At 39.0% G+C, this 26,009-nt stretch overlaps 1 protein-coding gene across 3 annotated transcripts in view; it reads right to left on the bottom strand.

The window, feature by feature from the left end:
* PRKAR2B (protein kinase cAMP-dependent type II regulatory subunit beta) overlaps positions 1–26,009 on the bottom strand; it is a 92,221-nt gene that overhangs the window by 47,452 nt on the left and 18,760 nt on the right. For all 3 annotated transcript variants that reach the window (XM_056341378.1, XM_056341376.1, XM_056341377.1), the window contains exon 2: positions 15,932–15,967. In XM_056341378.1, coding sequence (XP_056197353.1) covers positions 15,932–15,967 — 36 coding nt within the window. The remainder of the gene's footprint in view (positions 1–15,931; positions 15,968–26,009) is intronic.

Raw genomic sequence — 26,009 nt, 5'->3', positions numbered from 1 at the left:
AAGAATTACATTATGGTCAGGGATGAACCACAAAATACTACTTCCTAAAAATTATCTGCCAGAAATTTATGTGTATGTGAGAATTATGGGTGTCGTTGCTACTTTTTAGTAACCAAAATTATGTAAGTCCAGTTACCTAAAGAGTTGTTTAATAGAATAAACACATTCTGAAACTCAATAAATTTCTATGTTTCATGAAGACTAAGGCTGGTACACTCACTCTAGAAAAAACTGCAATTCAAACTAAGCATTTCAAATAAATGTCAGTGCACTACACAATTTCAAGTGGTTTTCCCCTCAACCTGATCACCAAAATACTATAAAAATAAATAAATAAAATAATTGGTAAATCATTGCCACAGCAACTGACAGCAAAATCCAGTTAGCACCCTTGAAACTTTGTCTGCTCTTTCAGAATGAAAGAAACTTAAAATGTAACACAAACAATAGACAGTGATTAAAAATAAAAGAAAAAAGTAAGTACATGTCTACCTGCCATAGGAGATGAAGGAGTATTACTTTAAGGACAACAAAATTAGGACTCCACAAGAAGCACTGAGAAAGAAAATATGTCAGCAATTCTGCTTAGAAAGTAAGAATGCATAAATGAACAACAGTGTGTGACAAAACATATTACAGCTTTTAGGTGACTTTAGCAAACACTATTACTTAGTGTTTTCTATCTATCGTTATTTTTTCCAAATGAGTCTATTCTTTAACAAAATCATGAACATACCCCATGTTCCACTTCAGGCATCTCTCTACACTAACAATTACACACTCTGTAAATATTCCACTAGATTTACCAAATTTAAAAAGATAGAAAACATAAAATATAAGGTAATGTGCCATGCCTGTACATGTGCACACATGGCCACAAAAACTGTACAATTTACTATTATACAGTTAGAAGAGAAGCATATATATGTCAAAAGCTGCATGTGCATGAGCACATGCGCCTGAGCGTGCCCACGCCTGTTAGTCCTTTCGCTGCTTCACACACTCTCCTCACTCCACGGGCACACTCTGTTTTGAGACTGCCATGGGCTGACCGTCAACTCAGACCAAGACCTCTCTGTTCCATGTATGCTTTTACGCTAGAAGGGCAGGAGGCCACTATTCTGCAAATCACAATAAAAACCACAACCAACGCTTTTTCTCCCCCCCATTTTATTTTCTTGTTCCTTAGAGCTTGTAGCTCACCCCAGGCACACCATTCACAATCACTTAGAGAACAACGACACAGATTATTTCATTTCTAACTCTTATTTATTCAATACACCATTTCTGCTGCTGCTCTGTAATATCACAAGAGCCTGAGCTGTAATTCCCACTGATCTGGGGTACAGTCCCACATACTCTTGTTTATTATCGCCACTGGGTCATGATCAACTAAATGTACTTGTGAATTCAATTAACTGCTTTTCAGGTAAATTTGTCAGGACAGCTTTTTGTTCTATGTCAGGTGACAGTAATATTCCATCTTTGTGGGGGCCAGATCATCTACAAGAATGAATTTATTCCTGTTATTTTCAACTTTAAATCTACACAGATTCTTGACCGTTTCACAGTCAAGTTGTGTTCAGGAGGCTTTTAGCAACTGGCATCCAGAGTCAGGTGCGAGGACACCACGAGCTGTTTGACTGCATCATGAAGTATAGTCTATTAGCATGGTGATACACATGGTTAACACCTCTGTCAGACTGCAGCAAAGCACTCTCTAACAGCAGGCAGTCTTTCTCTCCTTTATGCAGCACAGCTTTTCCATCATCATGCATTTTAATCTTCCTCCCCTTTGAGACCAGGTTCTCTGCAGAGATGGGAATGTGCACAGTGCAAGAAACCAGGATGTCTTGCACCAAACAAGCACTGCTGGGCACTTGGTGGTAGGTGTACCACAAAGTCTTTGAAATCCACTTAGCTTCTTCTTTTTGACAGTATCGAGCCCAGGCTTCTTACTCTCCTCTTCCAGGCCTTTACTAACTTGATGTATCAGCTATTGTCACACTGTGTTACTCCCCTCTGTCTCTGCTTTGCTACAGCTGCCTGATCAGTTTTTCAACAGCCTTTTTCGTGTTTTTCCACACCACCCTTCACACATGGATCAGCTCAAGAACACAATCCACAAAAATTGTACCACTTCCCCTTCCTCGTTCTTGCAGCAGACAAGTTTCTTGGGTGGCATACAAAAGAAACTCACTGGGTTGGTTTAACATGGAGCTTATTAAGATGCAGTATGGGGCACTCCATACTCACCCTTCCTACATAGTCTGACTTGTATAATCGAGAAATTTAATTAGCAAAACTGATGGTCTTCACCAACATGCAACAACATAACAGTGTCGTTGGGCACTACTGAACCATGATGACAATTCAGATTCTCCTCTGTAATTACACACCAAGGAACTGATCATAGAGGCACGCCCTTAGGAAGATCTTTTGGATTAAGAGCTCATCTTTTTCAGTGTAATTTATGCCGCACAGTAGGCGTTAAGTACTTATTTTCTCCTTTCTTAGCTGTCTTGCACCTGAACCCTTCCTTCATACCAACCATGAGAAAAATGTGATTGACTCCTTGTGATGTGCCTAAAAACCCCACAGAACAGCAGGTAAGCCTTATATAAGGAGCCATTTTTGCCACATTTCATATAAATACATACACACACTTTTGTCTGTTGATGGCTGATTCTTTGACTTAGCCTATTTGAGCCTAAACCCCAAACCGGTGATGGCTGACATTCCGCAGGAATTTATTCCCAAATGGCTAGCATAAATTGGGCAGCAGTTCCTTTAAAATAAAGAGTAAGATTAAATATCTATCTTCTAAATATTTTGAAAAAAAATTTTTAAAAACTAAATAATTTTCTTCAGTAAAGAAAATGCCTGAAAAATTTGTGTCCTGCATGACTATTCTTTGCACAATACCAAAGTATATTACTATGATGAGACAGAAAAAAAAATTAATAAAAGAGTAGGTGCACTCTGCTCTAGACCTACATAGAACAGGTGTTCCCAAATCAATGCTAGCAGGAGAAAAAAGGAAGAAAGATGCCTCTCTCTGTTGCTCACTGCCAAGAATATGAGGGAGCAGAAAGTAACTCTTGTTTAGGACTCACCCCTTTCACTGTTTTAAGTCCCCCGCTCACAGAGCACACTTCTGCTGCAGTACTGCTCCACTCTAAAGCTGTATTTCCAAAACACCGACTGTGATTGCGGGAAAGATCGAGGCTGGCAAGTAGGTGTTGAATTTGTGGTTTAAAAATGCACTCATCACTTACTAGACTGCATGCATGGCAACTGTAAAGGTATAAACTCGCAGTTTTGTCGCTGTGTGTGGCTGATGTTCGGCATGAAAGATGGTTTCAGAGGGTGACTGAAGCTTTGACATTAGGTTGGTGGGGGTCTTTCTTGCATGATATTTTCATTACTTCCTTGTGTATGGAGAAAGGAAAGAGTGTTCCTATGCAGACTGACATTTAACAAGAAAAGCAAGCAAGTCTTTAACACTGCCATTTGAAATGTATTCCTCTGACAACTTCAGTTTTATTTATTTTCTGTTCAAGTTCTAGTACCCATTATACATACACGCAATTTTCTTCATGAGTGGGTTGTGGCACATAGCAATTTTTTATTCTGGCACACCCATAATAATTCTTCACAGTAATTGTGAAGAAACCAGAAAACTGTCTTTCTCACTTTCACACTAAATAGTGATCAGAACAAGAACAGGAATTATTTACATTCTTGTTACTGGTCTACACCACTAGCTTAAAAACTAAACCCTTAAAGATGCATTGCATTAATACAACAACATTTTATTATTTTTAAATTTAATTTTCCCTTAAAGAAGAAAAGGGATTTAATCTGAGTGAGAGAAATACAAAAAAGAAAAATATTTATAATATTTATTCAGAGGAATTTCTGAAACAACAACTCAGGAGAGATTTTCAAATTCATGTTCAGTCCTCCTACAATATCCTTACAAATTTTATACTAAAAAGCTACGTATACCCTCCTTTACACACACACACGAAACACCACTGCCATACAATGGCCAGATTCTTCACTTGCCATGTGATCAAACACCATGGGAGGGAGCAGGACTCTTCTTGACTTAGACAGTCAATGTAAGATTGAAACACAGGGAGAGACCCCTGGTTCAAAATCTATTAAGGAGATTCCTTTATAGTAAGCTAATAATCAAATGGGACAAGTGGGAGTAAAAATAGTGCATGCAGAAGGATGTCTTTAGTCTCTTACTGCAATATGCCTTGCCAATACTCCACTGTCATTTCAAGCTGCTAAAACACAACTATGCACTGTATAAGAACTAGTTAATCTTGCTTTGTCTGCCCCAACTGTTTGTATGCAATGGTCACAAAACCACTTCCATTAGTTTCTGTATACAATAGTAAACAAAACACATCTAACTCACAAAGAGCAATGAGCTAGGATCCACAGGTGTTAAAACTAATATGATGGCAATACTGACTTGCCTAGCATGGTTCTAACACCATTTGAAAGCATACATACACATCTATTTAAAAATTAGATTTCCAATGAGTTTAGGAAGACTTTTCACATCTTTATGTAGAAAAGAAAGCAAGATCTGAAGTGAGAAAATAGGCATTGCCTAGTGTTACAGACAGGAAATACAGTTTCAAGTTACAACAAACTATTACTGGGATGTACCAGTGCTTGGCTGATAAACTTGTATGAACATCCTACACAAACGTATGAATGGCTTTGGGGGACTTGTGGGACCTACTGACAAGAAAACAAATACTGATTTCAGAGATGCTATCTTTATCCTGTATTTCCTCCCATGCTTCAAACTTGTTTATATTCTCCAAACCAGACACTGGAGAGGCTGATCTAAGAGATATATGATAAAGACACACGAAGCAAAGACACTGTGGAACAGGATTATGTGGCAACAGGGGGGTGGGTGCAGGAAATAGGGAGCATTTGATGGCAAGAAACCCTTTGGCTTGTGCTTTGACAAAGGACATTTTGTTTAAACAACCGAGAAGTACACTGCAGCTCAAGGCATCATGCTTCCTACAAAACATACAGAACTGACATTGAATGTTTAGGAAGCAAAACATCAGTCTGCTGCTCATTTTATACAACACGTATAAATGGCATCTGGTGTTTTAAGCACCACAGTATTTAGCAAAGATATTTAAATATGTAATTTTCCCCTTTGACTAAGTATTTAAGAGAAGCAGTGCTTGCCAAATATTAAACCAAACTTGAGGTCAAAGGCCAAGTCACCTGTACTATAGTGTTCTACAAGAAAACTTGCTAAGCAAAATGTTCCTCAAGCACAGTTATTCCGTTTTTAACAACTCACTATGTAAAACATGACTTGTCTTATTCATCTCTTATCCTCTAGAACAAATTTTCTATAGCACAAAAATAAAATCACATGAAATCACATCTGGAATGGAATTGTTTTGGAAAACTGGTAAGCAGATAGTACAGCCTACAGATTCATGCTCTGTCACCTACAATGGAAGAAGCATACCTCCCTGATCTAAATACAGGTGTTGAAGAACAAAATAGCACAGCAACTGAAGTTGAGCTTATTATAAACACAGATACAGAAATATTTTAGAGAAGTCCGAATTATTAAATAATGACTATCAATACACACCTGCTCCAAAAATAATTTTAAAATCCTTCCTACTTCTTTCAGTAATGTGCATACTCATCCAAAAAAAAGCAATTATTTTATTTCTTTAGAAATCACGAGCTACAAGCATCCCGATAAAAGCATTAGAAAATTATTGGCTTCTCTTATCATGTTTAGTTTCTGGGGTGTTATTGGGATTGCTGAGATTATCAATGGTGAACACGCACTCAAAGGCAGGTTAAAACAGGAAAAACAGTATGATCTACATGTTATCAGGCAGAGAAAGAATTTGCGGTGTGTCAAATGTTAACCAGAGACAAGAGAGGAATTATTAGAAAAATGTGGGCATAAAATGAAGATAAATTAAAACACAACAGAGATTAACCTGTATCTTATATCAATTAGTTCACAGCACTCACTGCATTCTGAAAGCATTCATTAAGAAATCATTGTACATTTATTCAATAATCATTGACATGTGCAAATGACTGTTTGAGATAAATAACAGCCATATTTACTGTTATTAATATGAACATTTGGCCTCATTTCTGTATTTATTTTGATAGAAATAGTCTGTTTGATAGTTTGAATGTTTTGTCTGAAAAACCTGCTTTCTCTGGAATTTATTCACTACTACTTAGTTACACAGCAAGAAGATCTCTTTGCCTAGAATGCATTTGTTTGGTCACAAAAGAAATATTAGATACTACGTTAAAACATTCCAAGTATGAGAGTGCAAATACTGGTCTGTCTTAACCAAGAGGGAAAAAAAATTAGCTCCTTAGACAGACCCCTATCTAATTTCAAGCAGAACAGGGGACTACACTGACCTGAGTACCCAAGAAAGCTGGGGGACCCAGGCTCCAGCCTGGTCCCTGGCACAGTCCCAAACAGGCAGTATGGATGAGGCCACACTGCTGGCTGTGAGAAGGGATTAGCATATAGACACAAGGTCTACTGTGGCACTTTCCTGCACCCATCCTATTTACTAGTTATGTACATAAAACGATTTTAAAGGAATTGCTCAGTCAGTGTAACAGCTCCATACCTTGCTAGAATATCTGAGCTCTTAATCAAACTGACTGGGCAATAGCCCATTAAGATGATTTTGATTCATATTTCAACACAAATCTCCAGTTTATGCTTCATATATGTGAAATAAGATCAGCCCAAATAGCTGACAAAACTACGGTGATTGATTTTACTGATACAAAAATATACACAGAATACTTTCCAAAGGTAATACTAAAACAGCAGGAAAAAATTATGATGTCCCATAAAGGGATGTATGCAGTAATTTGTGAACTCAAAACACAGTTATAAAGAGGCAGCTATCTAGCTTTACCAAACTGTGAAATTAAAAAAGTAACTACTCTGTACATTAGTCAATGTATAAAATGCAGCCTAGAAATATGTGCTTGCAAGAACATCTAAACAAACACAAGACTACAGATGAAACCTCAAGAAATCGTCTAAATCATCCCTATGTACTGCTGCAGTATAAATTACACCTCTGTCTCTGCAGAAAAACATCTAACCTTCCCTTAAAACTTCTCAGATAACACAGGATTTCTGAGCAGTTTAGTCTATTGCTTCACTAAGGGTTTAGTTATAAAGTTCTCCCCAAAGTATAGCCTAAATATTAGTGTGTGTAGAAATTAGGCCAATTGCTATTTGTTTATTTCCTTCTTTCCCTGTCACCTCCTTGGGACTAATTCTGATAATCCTCTCTGTAGCAACCTATCACACAGCACAAGACATGTATATATTCCCACTGTCACCTCTCCCCCCCTCCTCTTGCTGCCTTTCCTCCCTTCCTCCACCACCTCAAACTTTGCCTTCTAGTATGCATCTACTACGTTTCTTCTTCCTTTATTAAGCTTAAAGTGTTATGATGAAACAGCTTAAGCACAGCCATATCTAAAATCTGGCATGACATTAATTTGCAACGGTTAGCCTATTTCTCTTAGCTCCATAAATGGGCTCTGAAAAATTTGTATTCAACCTCTGCTGATGATCTCTACGAGGAAACATTTTGATACAACCTGCTAGAATCTGTTTCAGATTTTGGAGGTTTATTACAGGGATAAATGAATGTTGAAAGTAAACCACTTAAAAAGTTCCAGAAGTAATGCACAGCTACCCTAAATTTTGTTTTCTTTTGAATAAGAATACTACTGTCCAACTACATGCCGTAGGATGGAATAGTAATGGCATCGATGCAATGCAATCTAGAGAAGAAAAAGTTTCACAGGCAGCATCTTTCACAAAACAGCTAAAACTAAACCAGGAAGGAGGCAGACAAGCTTCTGAGTACACAAGCTCCTCTTCAGATCTGCATGAAAAACAACAAATCTCAAGGTAACAACAGGTCAGGAACAAGTACTCCAAGTTTAATGTCATGATGTTATTTTATTAGACATTCTGAACAAAAACAACAGTTAGCATTGGGAAGCAAATGTGCATGCTCTCTAAGCCTATGTTATTACATAATTTTTCTACAGTAACTTCTCTCAAATTCCCATAAAGAGGACACTAGACAGAGCAAATTAAAATATTGTTTCTGTGACGGTCTCATTTGCAGCAGAACTTGTGTGCACAGCACATAAGCCACACAAGAGAAACTAAAGCAAGGAAGCTGGGTCACTTGGTTATGGATTGGGTGGGAAACAACATCTATCGTTAACTTTCCAGAGACCCCAAAATGTTGTGGGACAGGCCACTGAAATCAGTTTTTCATTCTCAAGAGTTAAACACGTGCTTTCAGCAGAAGCAGGACCAGACTGAAGCACAGCACTCCCTCTGACCCAGTGGCTATAAGATGTCTACAGCTCAGTGCACCATGCCCACATTGTTATACAGCACCCTAAGCTCAGTCCAGAGACAAGTCCCACCAGCTCTTGTGGCACCTGGTATCAGAGGTTACTCTCGGGAAAACGCCATGGCTCGTTTCTACCTGTAACACTGGCCATGGGATAACCTTGCAAGAGCAGACAGAATATGAGCTGCAAGTTTCACTATAGCACACAGAAAAAAATACAGCGTAGACATACCACAGGGCAAAGAGATATAATCACCTTATCTCTAAACTGCTGTGCGCATACAAGTACAGCTATACTCTGCAGCAGATATGATGCTATGTGTTTCACAGAAAAAAAACCCAAACAGGTATTGCATGTAGGGCATTCCATTTCTGATGTAGACAAAATTAGTGATACACATTCTGACTTGAATATCAATGTTCCAGTTCCTATAAGCTCAGGATACTCCTCATTTGTTAATGGAAATGGGTGCTGGGCAATTCCTCAAGGTTCACAAAGGATTTAAGTGTGACAGTGATGGTAATGGTAAGAGAGACCATGACAAGGAAAGACAATATTCTCTGTAAGGACTGAAGAGTACAGACTATACAATGCATTTGTGCAAAATCATAGAATAAAGAAGGGAGTATGTTCTCAGTACTCAGAGACCGAGACAGCTGCTATTCCAGAATATGGTGGAAGAGGCACAGCCGCGTAGGAAAGCTGCCTGAAACAGAAGTGGTGCCTGCCTTGCAAGAGGAGCAGGAAGTAAAGGAAGGGCATGTCCACTCACACAGTGATGCATGGCACATGTCTGCACCCATGTACAGCTGCAGCCCTGCAGAAGTCAGCACAGTCTAACGGTCGCTTCGGCAGGCTGAACGTCAGTAAGGTGCTCTGCTTCTGTGACCTCCAGGAAGCCACAGCTTGCCACACTGATGTGCTGCTATAAGCTTAGGTGCTGCCTTTACTGTCATACACTGATATGTCATGCAATGCAGATGCACCCTGAAGTTCTGACAGCACTTTTTCTTCTGGTTTTCCTCACCACTACAATGGCAGCCTTCGAGCTCAACTTAATTTTAGTATTAGATACTACTGTACGTCAGCTATGTTCCTTATTTAAAAAACCTGAAAGATTGGAGATTTTAAATTATGGATTGACTACATGCTTGTAATGGAGGAAAAAAAAGATTATTTTGACATCACTTGAATTCAGTTTGGGGGTTATTCATCACTTAGAACAACCACCACCAGTGACTCTGCTTGAAGAACTACACTGGAATTGCTGGTTCATCAATAAAGTTCATTATTATTCTTCCTTCTGTCACTATGACTTGGTATGCTTCTGCAAGAACACTACCTCCTACCTGAGCATTCCAAAGGGAAGTTTACAGTTACTTCATTCCTCACCACTATTTTTGGTACAGCTCCAGCTTCTGCCTTACTGTATAAAAATGAACAGCATTTCATTTCAGTTAGCTGCCTTTCTCCAACAATTTTTAACATGCCATAGGAAAGTAAGTGCCAATCTTTTTAAAAAAATCTCAATATAGTTCCAGCAGATTGAAATTACAAATGAAATATAGTTCCTGGTGGCATATTCTATTCTTGGCTAACAGTATTGATTTGCTTTTCCTAAATACTAGCTTATATTTAACAATTGAATTTAATATTACCTATGTTCTTCCATACTTATAATTTAAGAAAGCCATTAGGCATTCCTTCACTAACAGGACTCCCATGGTCTAAATTCAGTAAAATTCCTCAGTGTTTCTTAAGTAGGTTGTCACATTTCTTGTAGAAATCATTAAATTGAAAACTAGCGGTGATATATGTAAAAGCCACTGTGGGCATGACTAATCCACAGTCCACACATCTGTTCAGAATAATGAAGCCTGAAACGTCTATTTTGCCACTTTCTTCCTAATGGTACCTTACAGAAAGGTGACGAATGAGATGAAGAATAAATTGCCCTGGCAAAATCACTCCCAGATTTTTCCCTTTTATGAGGGATGCACGGAACCTCCCCCCTCCTCTCTGAGAGTGTGCCAAAACACAGGCATCTATCACATACCATGCAGTGGTGTGAGCCCAGTCGTGTCAGACAGGGAGAGCTGAGACCACCCATCTCCACAGCCAAGCGATGAGGGGACAGGCCCTTCCTGCCAGACGTACTGTAGGAACAGCCCTGTAACATGACCTGTATGTGACAAAGTGTGCATGCATGTGTCCAGCCTCTGATGTGGTGGCACTATGCTGCTCCCAGCTGTGTAGTCACAGGGCTTGGAGGTCTGACAGGCAACCCACCACTGATGTCATCATTATACATAATCATAGAATCATTGATGTTGGAAAAGACTTTTAAAATCATCAAGTCCAACTGTTAGCTCAGGACTGCCAAGTCCACCACTAATCCGTGTCCCTAAGCACCACATCTACATGTTTTTAAAATACCTACAGGAACAGCGATTCCACCGTCCCCCTGGGCAGCCTGTTCCAATGCTTGACCACCCCTTTCCATGAAGAAATTTTTTTACTACCCAATCTAATCCTCCCCTGGTGTAACTTGAGGTTGTTCTTAGAGAAACTGCCATACTTCCATAAAAAGGCAGAGGTGGGGGGAAGACAAGCCACTAAATGCAGGTCCATCTTAAATAAGAAATTACCACAGTACGTAAGTGTATATAGAAAAATATTCTGAATTTGAATACCTGCTACACTGTAGAGGAATGAAGCTGGGTTAATTACCATTGATAATATCCAGCTGTGGGCTGGCTTCAGGGGCGGCGGGTTGGCTGATGTAGACAAGGTGCAGCTGTGGCTGCTTCTGCTAAGTGGTTGAGAGTCAATGAAGAGAGAGCAGCCGAGAAAGAAGCAAGAGAAGAGAGAGTGTGAGCATGCCCTGGGTGAGGAGAGACTAGAAGAAGGCAGCAGAGGGACTGGCATGAAGAGTGTGCTGGTATGAGATGGTAAAAGACCTTGTTGCAGCTCGATAGTTTGGAGAGTGCTGCAACACTACACGAATTAAACACGTCCTTTTCACAGGGCATAAAAAATGGCTTCCTTCTTTCTCAGCCTCTCCTCTTCAGCTAATCAGTTACATACCTAAAAGTGACAGTACTTAGCAGTGTGTGTAAATGCACTAATATCAGCAACTGCAAGTTAAGAAAAATAGTGTTTGTCACACAGAGATCTCCTCTAGCATCACCTGACATTCTACCTCTTTTTCACTGAGGTTGATGGCTGATGCAGTAGGTGTATCATGTGAGCATCAATTTACCTATAATGTGTTTCTCTTTTCTTTGGAGAGGTTCTTACTGGCACCCACAGTGAAGAAGCCTGAAAGTTTTTGCCTTCTCTGCTTCCTTCAGTTCCTTCCACAACAGTGGCATCTTCTTGATTGCAACTTTATTCCAGATATACCTAAGACAGTTTCTTCCTGGACGTTCAGCGCTGATGTACTCTGCTTGTTGACTATGTTTACATTATTTTTGTTTAGAGCTTTGTGGAGCAGCTGGCAAATAAATAAAGCTACTTCTCTTTTCCCATTTGATTGACAGAACAATGTTTAAAGCATCTTTTTTTTTTTTCCACAGGACAGAAATGGCATTTTGAAGTTAGATATTGTTTGGGGGGAAAAAAATGAGGAAGTTATCTCTGTTGTTAATAATAGATACCCCAGAGATGCCTTTGAGCCTATTTACCAGCTCTTCTTAGTTTAAGAAGGCTAACTCACAGCAACCTCATTTAGGGTCTCTTAACTCTTTCAGAAGCTTAAGCAGACAGGTAAGTCTATGAAGTTACTTCAGTTACGTATTTCTAAATTAAGATAAAATTATACATTTGTATATAATGCTAGTAAAATGGGTATAAGTAGCCTCTGTAAATGGTATCTTATAAAGTATACATTTAAGCTCCTTCTGTAGCAAACCCATGCTAGTTTTTCTGAATTATTCTAAAATCCTGCCAGTATTTAATGAGATAATTTACTTGCTTATCTACCTATCAAGATGCTGAAAAGCAGGAACCATATTAGCTTTCCACCCCTAAGTATCTCATGAAAACTTATCTCATCCATAGCAAGAAATTATCTGTCTATATTCAGAAACTGCGCCTCTTTGCTGTCTCAGCTTGTTCAGGAATTTCCATTCATTCTTCACCTCAAACATACAGCTTTCTCTTCCACTTAATGCTGCTTCTACCTTCACACCCCCCGTTTCTTCTCATCCAAGTCTCTTGAATGCCTCAACAGTTTTTCTCCTTTCTCTTCATCACAGTCCCACCAGATTTTAAAAGACAAATTAAGGATTAACTACTTAAAGCAGTCTCATTGTTCATTTGAGCTCTATAAAGTATTTTTATCTCTCCTTCTTGCTAAACTCCTCTATTTAAGGCTATGAGATCCATTATTCTTTGGGCATAGCCTAGAACAACAGAGGGCATTATTAACTAGCCTTTAAGTAGCTACATCATCAGCACTGGTATACGTATATTTTATGCATAAAGTCCACATTGCATATATACACACATATGCATGAACACACAGAAGAGATACTAAATTAGGTAGCTCAATAAATTTTAAGAATTGAAATTCAAGAACAATTAATTGATCCTAGCTTACTTATGCCTTTATCCTCTACATACCAATGACAGTACATTAATACATTCACAGCATGTTAACAGGAACAGCTGTTAAATAATAAATGCCTTATTATATTGTTTTCAGCAGGTGCTTCAGCAATTATACTCTAGCTGCTTAATTTCTAGCTCAGTTAGGAAAAACAACTCTATCTTGTGCCACCAAATAAAATGCCAGGCATTATCCAAAGAATAACAGAAACATCAACATCAAGATATCCACTTTAGAGAATTACTGGGGGGTTTTTTTGAAGAAATGTATGTCATCTCCTGGATGGCAAGAGCTGAAAAAGCAACTTTTAGCAGAATAGTCTAGGAGCCCTTGCTGCAGATATCTTTGGATGTTTGACCTCAACTAATGTCAGCAGCTTAGCTCTTTCCCCATCCCACCACCGGCTAGAGGCAGCCTAGCAGCTACCCCTCTTTCAGACGCAGTTATATGGGAGCCACAGCAGAAGTCAGCTGGAGACCCAATGAAAATCAGCACACTGAAACCTACTGTATTTCTATTTACTTTAAATCAACGGACCCTCAGGCAACCCAACTCCTATGTCTATGCAAGGGAAGAAGAGACAACCTGTGGGCAGAGGTGTGACAAAAGCAGAGATTCTAAAAATCACACTCTCAGTATCAGTCTGCAGTATGACTAGATCAGATGCAACATGAAACAATGTGCTACAACTAACTCTCCAAATGCTCATCATTATCTTGGAATAATTTCATTCAGAAGCAAACCTTCAAAACTACTCAAGAATCAACAATCTTGCACATTTCAAATCTTAAAATAGCTCTTAGCTAAATAGCCTAAAATTAAAAGAAACCCATATTCAAGGAAAAAAAACCCTTATGTTTCATTTGGTCAGCCTCTCATTTCCTAGATGTGAAAATCAACTTTGACTACAGAATGCTAGTAAGCTACCGAGCATAAAATACCTGACTTTTCCACCTGCAAGGAATCTTGACTACCTTAGTGTATCCAAACTTTAAATGTTCAATCAAAAAAATAAAAAAGTATCTACAAATATGATTAGGACTATAAACATCCCTGTAAAATGTTTGTATTATCAGCATAGTCTGTTACATATTTTAAATTTTGTATTTTATCAGTCAAGTTTCTTAGATGTATTGTATCTCTTCAGCAGACATTTAGTATTTAAAAAGAACTACCACCCTTCACAGGCTTTCTTGTTTGAAAAATAATTATTTTGACTATTAAAGCTGCCAGAAACTTAATAAAATAGTACAATATAGTAGACTGCAGTATTACCTTGTTCCAGCTTGAAGTGCACTCACATGATTTACATCTGGACCATACCATACAACTTGACTGATTATTCTGAAAACTCTTTTTTATCTCTCCACAACAAAACTGAAGCACATGAAATACTAATTGCCCATAGACATTACTTCCGCAATAATTGTGCAAAAATTTCAGGCTTCTAACATGTTTTTAGTTTCCTTTTAGAGGAACATTAAAAAGAACAGATTTTTTTTTCCTGAGCAAGTATTAGCTTTTCAAACAATCAACCTCTCCTACAGAAATGCAAAAGCTTATCATATGTCTGTTATAAGGACTGCATTCATTAAAGTCAGCTATCAATCAGTCACAGCAAAACTTTCCTTAAAACACACAGCTTAATTTGCATAAAGCCCTGCTCACTGCTGCCGAGTGCTAGGCAACAAATCATTCCTTTCATTTCATGCTACAGTACCTCATGAAGTATTAACATTACTTAAAACATGAGAATATTTAGAATTCATTACATTTTCTTACTTTGTGCTACATATGCTATGCACCAATCCTGCAATTGCAAACCTCCATTTTTCTATACAGTTCCTTAGTAATCCACTAATATTTTTATACTGACGAGGAACTATATAAATGAGGTTGTAACTAGCAAAATTAGATATCTGGATAGACTTACTGCATTACAGAATACAAACTTTGTAACATTTACTCAAAATGATCTACAGCTGAAAACAAAACACATTTTATACTCAGATTTGAAATTTAGCATACTGAGGACTAGAACAGCTCACATCTCCTGCTCTGTTGACTCATGAGTCAGTCATGAGTGTCATTACATTAAGTGGTGGCTTTTACACCCAACTTTCAGGCAAATAAGCTTAGGTTCTTGGGCCTCATGCTTCAGGAGAAAAAGCCCTCAAAAATTAAGCCTGAAGGCTATGATACAACAGAACAATAAAGAGAGGCCAAGAATACTAATTTTTAGTAATGCGTAACTTGGAGGGATCTGTTACATATCTAATGGAATAAGGAAAATAGTTCTCTGAGCTGACACAAACCAAGATAACTTGAAGAATGCACAAATCGGCAGCAAATTACACCACCACCACAGCAATGCTGCTTCTAGGGCCCGATCTGCCAGCTCTGCACAGCGGAACAACGCACCAGGTACACCAACCAGCTCAGCTCTGAAAAATGCAGGGAGATTTCTAGCACAGTCGTACATTTTCTTATGCATAGATGACCGCCAAATTGTAGTTTCAGGCTGTTCATGAAGTAAACAAGACAACCCTGCATCAGATTACATTCAATTCTTGCCTTCAAAGTTCTGTTCTGTTAGGACTAAAATTACTTTCTTTAAAGGAAATAAGAAAAGCTTAGCTTTTTCACAAACTCCACAGCAACAACAAGGCTTCATGCAAGTTCTGTGACCTGAAACCTCGGCTACATTTTTCAGTAAACCAGGTAACAAATTTGAAGTTAACCGAAGTCAGTCATCTTTCAAGAAACCTGACGTCAGATTGTTTTACAGGACAATCACCATGAGTGTTATGTTTCAACTATTATGTAGAACAATGAAACGTGCAACTTTATTCAGCTTACCTGAAGCCCGTCTGGTGAACCGGTTTATCGCTGGAGCTGAAAGAAAACATGATATTTCAATTAGATTCTTTTTGTAATAGTTCAACACACTTTAAACACAAAAATGTTGTACTTCATTCAGAAGCGCAAAAATCTGTTAACCATTGGTTTGTATCTTTATAGAAACCCATGTTAACTTCATACACACTTAAACTTTTAAGCAGCTTTGCAAGAGATATGGTAGATAGTAACCAGTAAGTTTTCAAGACAATTTTCAGCTTCTGAAGAGTTACTGTTACTTATTGCTGCTCATGACTGGCTGTGAAACATTTAGACTGACTGGCTGTGAAACATTTAGACCTGTACGTCCATTATTTATTGAGAGCACAGAAATTGGCATCTTGTGAACAATGATGCAGACACAGATTAAAAAAGATGTAAAAAAAGTTAATTTTACTTTTACAAAATATACCCATTAGAAATCTGGCACAAAGATACTCCTACAGAGAAAAAGACGGAATTTGCAATCCCATCTGAAAGATCAACTTTTGCTTTGACTAACCTTTAAAACTCCTTGGGTAAGTCAATAAACAATGCTAACCCCCACCCAAACCCCAGTTTTACAGTGCAAATGATAGTTTTATAATGCCACCTTGGCACATCTCCAACTGTGTGCTGCAAACATTCGGAGTCAGACTCCTGTCTTGTTTCCAACTGGGAGAGACTGCAAAAATACATCTTGAAGCACACAGTTCTGCCTCTCTTTCCAGGTTTACCAGCTTCTTCAAGAGCTACTAGAGATAAAATACATTTTTTAAAAAGTTTCATATTTTGCTTTCAATATACAACCTTCAGTCGGCCCCTAATTAGTATAAAACACTGATCTTCAACTCTACTTTCATGTGATACATTGCTGGAATAAACAGTAAGAAGAAAATCTGAATGACCTAATTTCAAACATGGGCAGCAGCTACATTAAAAATGTATGCCCTTACAGTGCTTATTAATATTCAACCTTAAAAACTGCTCTTAATGTTTACATGGAGTTGAGAAATGAAAGGTATCAAACTTTTTTATTTGATCCCACTTAATTTTATGTAGGAGTTAGGCATAATTTTTTGAACCTAAACCAAGGGAAAAAAAATTGCTGAGAAAACAGGAGAGAGAGTGACAGCTCGAGACACAAACTGACTTTTTGTTCCTTTGGGTACAAAAAACCCACACCAAAGCTACAATTTCTGAACCACAGTCACAGATGGTTTGTGTAAGCACATACAGTAGTTACAGGTCCAAGTGGCAAGAAATACATGAGGAAGCCCAAGTACAGTGGTTCAGAGTGCTAGTCAGAAGCAAGGAAACCTAGCGAATAAACTATCACAACCCCCAAACACATATATAGATAAACAAAAGTGTAACATAACCATCAAAGTTATTTTTGAAAATGAATTCCAATTCCCCTCAACAATATATTTTTTTTTTTAATAAAAAGACAAGAAATTTAGATAGACACCATATTTGGCGAAGGTCATCCAAATGTGTTGCTGGGAGATTTAGAGGCAGCACCCGCTGTTCTTTGTTAAGACAGTAGCTCATCTTGCTCCGTATTTCTCTTGTGGCAAATCACAATATACTTTTTTCGCCCAGAAAGGTAGAAGCATTAGCTTACAGGAAGGTCTCAGACAATCATCACCCCTACAGAAATTTAGCTGGTATTTTCACTACAAAGTAGATGCATGGTCAACCAGGTCGCTACAATGGCTGGCAAAACAAGCATAGTAAGGTGAGCAAAAGAAAGTCTAAGAAGCATTTTGCTGGAGCCATAAAAAAAAAAAATATATTATCTTTCATACACATTGGGAGGTGAAAGTCTTGGCTCAGAAACAAATGGACAAATCGATGGCAGAAATATTCAATGAGGGCTACTAAACACTCCTCCTGGAGCCACAGCACCAGGAGCAGCTGAGATATTTCTAGGGAAGAAGCACTACTTGCTCTGCCTGTGCTTATCATCTTCCCTGGATATCTTTTTTTAGCCACTGTCCTTCCAAGTTCTGGGCTAGGCTGACACTTAGTTTTGGACTGGGATGACTGTCACAATTCACAAGGCTCAAGTGAAAAGGCCACCCAGAGAGCACCACGCCGAGAAACAGTTTTGGCATCCAGATCTAACTACGAGAGCAGCTTTGAAATCCCGCTCACAGGCCACAGGGATATTGCACTTACATCTGTGGGTTGAAGCCCCAAGCTACACACACACGATAAGCGGCGCTGCACCCAGCTTCTGCAGCCTCTCCCCAACACTCCCGCTCACCACTCTCCTCCCAGCCATGCCCACAAACAGCTTCTCAGGGCTTTCAGTGCCTGCCCGCAGGCATGGAACAAAGCAGCTGGCTGTTGGGCTCTATAGGCTGCCGGAGGACTGCTCCATACTGTGAGAAACCCAGGCAGCCCCATCGGAGGGACACCCCATCCCTGGCAACAAGCCTCTTGCAACACTGCTGACACACGCCACTTCTCAGCTCCGCAATATTCCAGCGAGGGTAAACTCAGGAGGGAAATGGGCGTGGGGCAATACCTACACGGCTACTAAGTTAACTCTACACCAAAAATATACTTAATTTTAAAGGTTATAGTGACATTGTGCTGAGTGTTAGTTGCTTAGAATGACTCACTAAAATAACTTGCTAGAAAAAACCTGCTTACAGAACTTACAACTACACCACCACCCACCACGGACTTGTGCAAAATTTAAAAGGAACAAAAAACAAATTGCAAAACCTCACCATTGCAAAACCCAGGGATTTTTTTCCCAATATAGGGTAAACTGACATGCAGATAAATTGAGAACGTGTCCAGTGACATCTAATCTTTTTTTACAGTGAGAAAAAGAGCACTGCACGACAACCAAGTAACGTATTGCTGTGCACAGATCTTGTTAAGTGCATGGTGTCACACTCAATATTAAACATGACTTCATGTTCTAGTTTGTCTCAACGAAATTATATTATAAACTTCCATAGGGGAAAATGTAGTGGGGGCTGGGGGGGAATGACGGGTCTGTATCCTGACAAATTTTTGATTAAATTATCATTTGAAACTGTGCCAGCTATTGATACAATACATGACATATTACAATTGTTCTGTTGTTAGTGCTACATAAGAAAATTCCACCATCTAAGACATTACCTGCTGGTGACTGAAGTTCACATTTGCAAATCCCTGTTCAGATGACTGTATAAAAGTACAGGGTTTGAGAAATTTTGGCCATATAGATCAAGTAAATAAACAGAAATAATTGGTAAATTACTAAAAGAGGCTGAAGTGTTTTAATATATCCATTCACCAAGAATACAAGCTGTAAAAACAGTGAACTACATGAAACACACACTAAACATTTTTCCATCACTCAACAATTGTCTAACCATTGCTCCTCTCCCCACTGTACTTCATCTCTCACACCGTTCTTCATGAGCATTAAGCAGTCCAGTCATCACAATAGCCCAGTGAAACAGACCACAAAAGCAGCATAATTTTGGACGCAGAGGAAATGGGAGTCCATGGGGTTGTTTGCAGAGCACCAAGACTAATAAGGTAACGCTAAGAAAGGATTCCTAGCTGGGCATCCTCTACAGGGTTAACTTTTTCTGGTAGCTTGAGCTGTCCCTTTCTGCAGGCTCCCAGTTTAAGCGCTCAAAGTCAACTTTGGTTCAGAAACTGTCAGAGGTTCTTGTGCCATTAACGTCACCTGGAATAAGAAGCTAAACACATCACAGTCATTAGACATCACTAGACATGCAGCCTTCCTAAGTAGTCTGGGACTGTCACCCTGGGATTTAACAAGAGGTTCTGCTTATCAGAGGCAGCATGCTAAGGACATGCTCAAGCACCCTCTGACAACCAGACCTGTAAACTAGTGCCTTCTGCAGGTCTGCAAACCAGGGCAGATACACAACCCTGTGCCATGCTGCAGAGTGCATGGGACCCCTACATGTGCCCAAGCCAGAGTGAGCCTACATGGCTCCCTGCAGCTGCTCCAGTGGATGGAGGCCATCAGGAGACTGCTCAGGACACATTTATGGCAATGAAAAGCAATGCTCTTTCAGAGCAACACACACAAAGCCAAAACACTTGCTCCGAGTGATGAGGGCTGGCAGATTAGTAATTAATCTTCCATATTAAAAATGGGAACACTTTCCACAAGGCCCACTTTCAATTAGCCACTGAAATTTCTCCATAGAGTGAAGGGCTAAACCCCTTAAAAAAAATAATATTAAATTCAGCCATAACATGCCTTAAAACCCTCAGATTTGCAGCCCACAGCCCATAAAAAGCCAGCTTTACTCACACAGCAGGGATACCACTAATATATCTTAAAGGGCAGACACAAACAGAAATATCTGCACTGTGGTGCATAATCCTTGCGTGAAAGACACAAGTGCCCCAAGTGAGGTTACGAAACAAGTGTTACAGCCAAATCATACCTTTTTCTTTTATCCTATTGAGGGCAAAGCAGGGTTAAAACTCCCAGGGACCTCACTGAGATCAGTGGGTTAAACATAGCCCAAATTTCAACAAGAGTCTGAGAACCTGCTCTCAACGCACCTCATGATTTTATGCTGTGATTTCAGAAGAGTTATTCCAAATTTATGCAGATTTTTTTCATCACATATCTCAAAATCCCAGGCCAAGTTTCAAGTGATGAGCATCATGGGCGCTACAGGCTCCACCTTTTCAGTTCCAAGCTCAGCTGTTTCTCAGAGTTCCAGCACCTTTCAGAAATACTTTGAATTATGGCTATTGTAATCAAATTCCTATATCATGGAAATTAACATCTACTTGTCTTCTTTTATAAACAGATAAATAATGAGAATGGACTAATCAGAACAAAAGAAAAATCAAACGTAAATCAATGTCTCTCTAAAATACATGCTTTAGTCAGACTTACATATTTATGTCCCAAATGGATGAAATACAGTTAACTCCCCATTACCCAGGACAATGACAGACGGAGATACCATGGATGATAACAGTAATAATAGCAGCAATAATTCGAAGCCCCTCTAATTTCCCTGCATCACAGGAAATTTTTATTTAGGTCAAGATTATTACAGGTAGAACAATTATTTCAGAGGCTCAGACAGACATAAGATAATAAAATTATGTTAATGTACCTTCACACTAGTAAGATCTCACAAAATCTCAATGAAGGTAGGACAAGCACCACCACTCTGTGTGCTCCCACCCATGGGAGTCACGCACAGCCAGTCTCAGCAGGGGCATGCCTACCTGTCCCAGTGCTGCTGTAGGTTCTGCATGGCCGATGCTGAGCCTAGGCTAACAAAACAGTCTTCCCCAGACTAAATCCAGCCAGACACCTCTGCACGCCTAGTTCTGCAGGCACATCATGGGGGCACCCAGGCCCAGGGGCAGCCATGGGGCTGCACTGGAGCTGGCTCCAACAGCAGTTCAGCTGCGATTGTGCTGCACTACCAGCACAGGTAGCAGTGGCACAGGTAATCCACAACCGCAACGGCACAGACTGTCCAAAACAGATAATCTACCAGTGAAGAATTAACGGCAGATTGCATTTACAGTCAGTATCATACCCGAGGTCAAGGTACATGGTCTTTCCTTTCTCAGGATCTCTAAATATTAAACAGTACTAGAATACAGATTTAGGAAGATTATAAAATCAAGCTGTTAAATTACACAATAGAACTGTACAATACAAACCTCTATACTCCTTAAGAAATTTGTTACAGTTGGAATAACTTCAGAAACAGTTCGCTTTACTCTGAAAAAGCTATCCTTCCTTCTAGTTACCAGGCTCTGGTTGGTACATTCACTGACAGTTTGAAGAAATTACTGTGACAAAGGAGGGAGTTGTCAGGTCTATGGAGACTTATTCTTGTTTCTCTGTGAAAGGCCATGAGAACTGAGGAATGAGGAGAAGGGATAAGCCCAGGGAATACACAACCATTATTCGCAAGACAAACAACCCTTGCAATGCAGTCGAGACAGCACAGCTTTCTAAATAAGCGTCTTTCAATTTCTGGAAATATAACAGCAACAGTAATATTTTAATGATGAAATACATAAAATATATTTTATTATATCCATCACCAAATAACTCAGTCTCAAAAGACTACTTTTTATTAAAAACAAAATCCAGGAACAGCACAGAGGCTGGGCCTTTACACAGGGGAAAGGGTAAATCAGGACCACACAGGTGCATGCTGTAACACTTGGCCAAAGAACCTGAAAGGTTAGATAGCAACACCGCTGCTGAATTTCCCAATAAAAAAGCCTTAACATTCCAGGAGAATCTGAAGTCCACCCCAGAGGAAAATCCTCAGTTCCTCAAAGGGTAGGATCTGTACACAGAGGGACGTGGCTCCCAAAGACGGGTGTGTTGCTGGAAGGCGTTGCAAGTAAGTGCTCCTAGGAAGAGTGCTTCCTAAGGAGCCATGGCTACTATGTACCCAAGGAGGCACAATGCATACATATACATGCATTCATATACACAGGAAGAATGCAGGCAGTGAGACATGAAGTAAATGCATGCTTTCAAGGACTCGCATAGACACAGACTGAGAAGCCCAAGATGAGGAAGAAACGATGCTACAGTGGTAGTATATACATGCTACTGGAGTAGTAAGTGAGAGAGAGTAATTTGGCTGTTGCAAGAAAAGCAGATGTTGGTGACAGAAAATAGCTACATCAGATGGGATGCCCTAAGATTCTTTTTTAATTAAAAATTACATCTATAGATTTTAAAACTATCTGTACCACAACATATAAATATATACATAATTATTCCTATCTCTGAAGACGTCAACGTATCTGTAAAAGAAACCACAATATCCTGTTATAACCATTTTTATAATATGCAATAAAATAAACTAAATATACAAGAGATTGTAGCCCTAAAATGAAGTTAGTCAAAACCAAATTCTAAGATATTTATTGGCTCTATAAGATAACTTCTTTTCATTTTTCAGTCTGGAAAACAAGTTCTATTTCACTGAAGAACACTTTCTCAAGAAAGCTGGGAAAGCCTTATAGTGACGACTGTAAATTAGACTGGATAATTGCCTTGTACTCCTTGTGATTTAGCCCTACAGCTCATATTTCTGGAATTATGTGCTAGTATACTAGGATCGCCCCTTTCCAAACCCAAGGGCTTTCTACTTCCAAGGGCTGCATGACTACATAGTAACATACATACATACATAGTAACAAGACACAAATAATTTTTTCAAAACCCAAAAAGCTTGACTCGATAATCTGCATCAAAAAAGCTCCGTAGATTTTTTTGGCAAATGAACTCATCGATTATTAAGATGTCACCACACAAGAACATGAATTAAATATGTGGATAGATACCTTGGGTTTTGCTTTGCTGAAGATGAAAATACCATGCATCCATTTAAACGCATCACTTTGGTGTCAGGAAAACAAAAAAAGCAGTGTTATAAATGGAGTCCCATTTAACAAACAGAGAACCTAATATATTATTTCAGGATTTTTATATTATTCCCAGGTTATAATTAGTGTTGATGTTAATTACATTTGTTTTTAAAATGCTACTATGGAGCCGCACACTTTCATGGTCATGTTTTGGCATATACATACAGCCAGTCATTATGCCACAAGTTGGCTGGTTATTTAACCTACTATGGAGCCGCACACTTTCATGGTCATGTTTTGGCATATACATACAGCCAGTCATTATGCCACAAGTTGGCTGGTTATTTAACCCATCATAACCCAAACCTCAAAAAAGCAGCAAAGAAATCTTTCCCACTTTATTGGTTAAGAGATTTCAGCTCTTATGAATAATTGATGCTGTATGTAATTATTAACACTGAAAATAAAAAGATGAAATGACTGACTGATGTATTAGACCAAAGGCCCAATGAAGGGAAATGGGCTGTCATAGCCCATTAATGGGAATGAAATGCTGCTCTTGGAGAACGTATGTACTTTTCCACCCAAGCAGCTTGTTTGAGATTTGGGCTGCCTTTCCCCACCCCCACCCCCCCTTTAAAATCTATAATTTCTTTCAGTTTAATGTCTCATGCTAGAACATAAAAGTGAAGACATTCCTGTACTGAGTTTTTCTATCTTAAATGTGCATTCTGTTACACAGTGCTGCATGCTACACAGCATTTTTCCCCTTAGAAATTCATACTCGTTACTGCTTGCAACCAGTACACTTAGTCATTATCTCATTAAAAGTAATCAGTCATCTAGATAAGGAGGGGGGGGATCATTCACAGCAATATTTCTAATCCCCAGTTATACCACAGGCTGTGACAAATTAATTTGTGCTAGAATTTATCTAGGAACAAGCTGAAGATGATACATGTGTGGAAGTCCTGGCTTGGGAGTATTTGCTGCCCTCAAACCGAGGTTACTTGGTACATATGGTGAAAACTAACAGCATGTATATGAGAGGATTTCTACCCACCAAAGACAATATACTTTGAAAGCAAAAAGGGAATATGAAACTGCACCTAAAAATACCAATGGAATAAATGTCAGCCTTCCTGAGACATGCCCTGGGCCATGAAGACCCAAGCCTTCCCATAGAGCCAAAACCCAAGACATGAAGCACTGCACTGCCTTAGCTTGGTCACCACCCGTAGATCCCATTTTTCTTTCACCCTCTGTTCTGTACAATTTACCAAACTGCCTAGTTCTGCCTAGAAGAGTGGGCTGGGGTTTTTTAATTATTTTTTTTAACATTATCACTGTACCCCAACATCACTTGTGGTAACATCCCTCTTTGCTAAGAAACTTACTACCATCTTCAAGGAATATTCTGCTATAGCCCATAGCACAGTTTACAATTGCTACTAAACCCCACCTGATACAAAATGTCAGTAATACTTTTATCTACTTACCACCTGTAAATGGCTTCTTTCCACTTGAAATCTCATAAGCTATTTTAAGAATATTATGGTTATTTGCTTTCTAACACTGCAGCGTAGGTGTTTAGATCCAATTTCATGTTCTTTTCTGCTTTCTAATTTTGCTGCCTGAAGCATATTTACTAAAGTATGCATGTTGCCTATCAGAACCAGAGAAAAACTGGTGATTCTGCCAAAGCTCTACCAGCAATGCCCAAGTCAGTCGAGTGGTGCTGCTCATCTGTAAAACTATCACATTGACATTTGATATGACATGAGGCTTCAGGATCGCCATCTCCTAAGATGAAGAATAAACTGCACCAGTCCTTGAATCAGTATTTCTGACAAATTGCAAGCTAGATCAGCCAAGATTTTACAAGAGTGACCTGTTGTCCTGAAATCCCGATAGCCAACAGCTTCCTTTACTCATTATACAACAACGCTTTAGGCTGTCCCTTTTTACAAAATTTTAGCTTATGTCTTTTGTCTCTTGACAGTACCTGCAAGATACATTTATTACAAAGGAATAGTGTTGCAATCTTGCTGATGGTAGTGGGTTGGAGAACATGTCATGGCTGTCAGTATTCCTCTCTGAGGGAGTACACCTTTGTGTAGAGTTTATAATTATCTGCTCTATTTTACATGGTTTAACAACTGTGAACATAACTGCTTTCTCCCATACGCACTCACACTACCCATGTTTAAACCAAAACTTCAAACCTTTTAAGACTCAGGCTTTCCTACTATTATTCATGTTTTTGACAGTTTGCCATTAGGTTATTACAACAAATCTTACATGGGCAAAGACCACTCAAACTTTCTGAAGTTAAGATTTTATACGAAGTTTCTGCCTGCTTCCTAGGACTACCTTGGCAAAAACATGTGGTACAAAGTACCTTGATGAAAAAGTACATCAATATGTATGATCTGCAATCTACATTGCCTGCTTATTTCAATTCCTGGTGAAATTCAAGATTTTGGACTTGAGGTGTGTTTAAAAGTTTGCATATTTTAAGAACCTTGTGTACTTATAGGGAGTTTCTCTTGCATTCATGATAATACACCCTCAGCCAGTCAGTACTAGTCAGGCTGCAAGCTTGGGAACACTAGCAACATAAAAGCCTGGGCTACCAAACCCTACAATGTTAAGATTTCAGAGGTTGAGCCAAAGGTTAGAAGAGGAG

Source organism: Falco biarmicus, chromosome 5 (genome assembly GCF_023638135.1).
Source record: "Falco biarmicus isolate bFalBia1 chromosome 5, bFalBia1.pri, whole genome shotgun sequence".
NCBI lineage: Eukaryota > Metazoa > Chordata > Aves > Falconiformes > Falconidae > Falco > Falco biarmicus.
The sequence above is the reverse complement of the archived record's forward strand: the minus strand, read 5'-3'. Positions and strand labels throughout refer to the sequence as shown.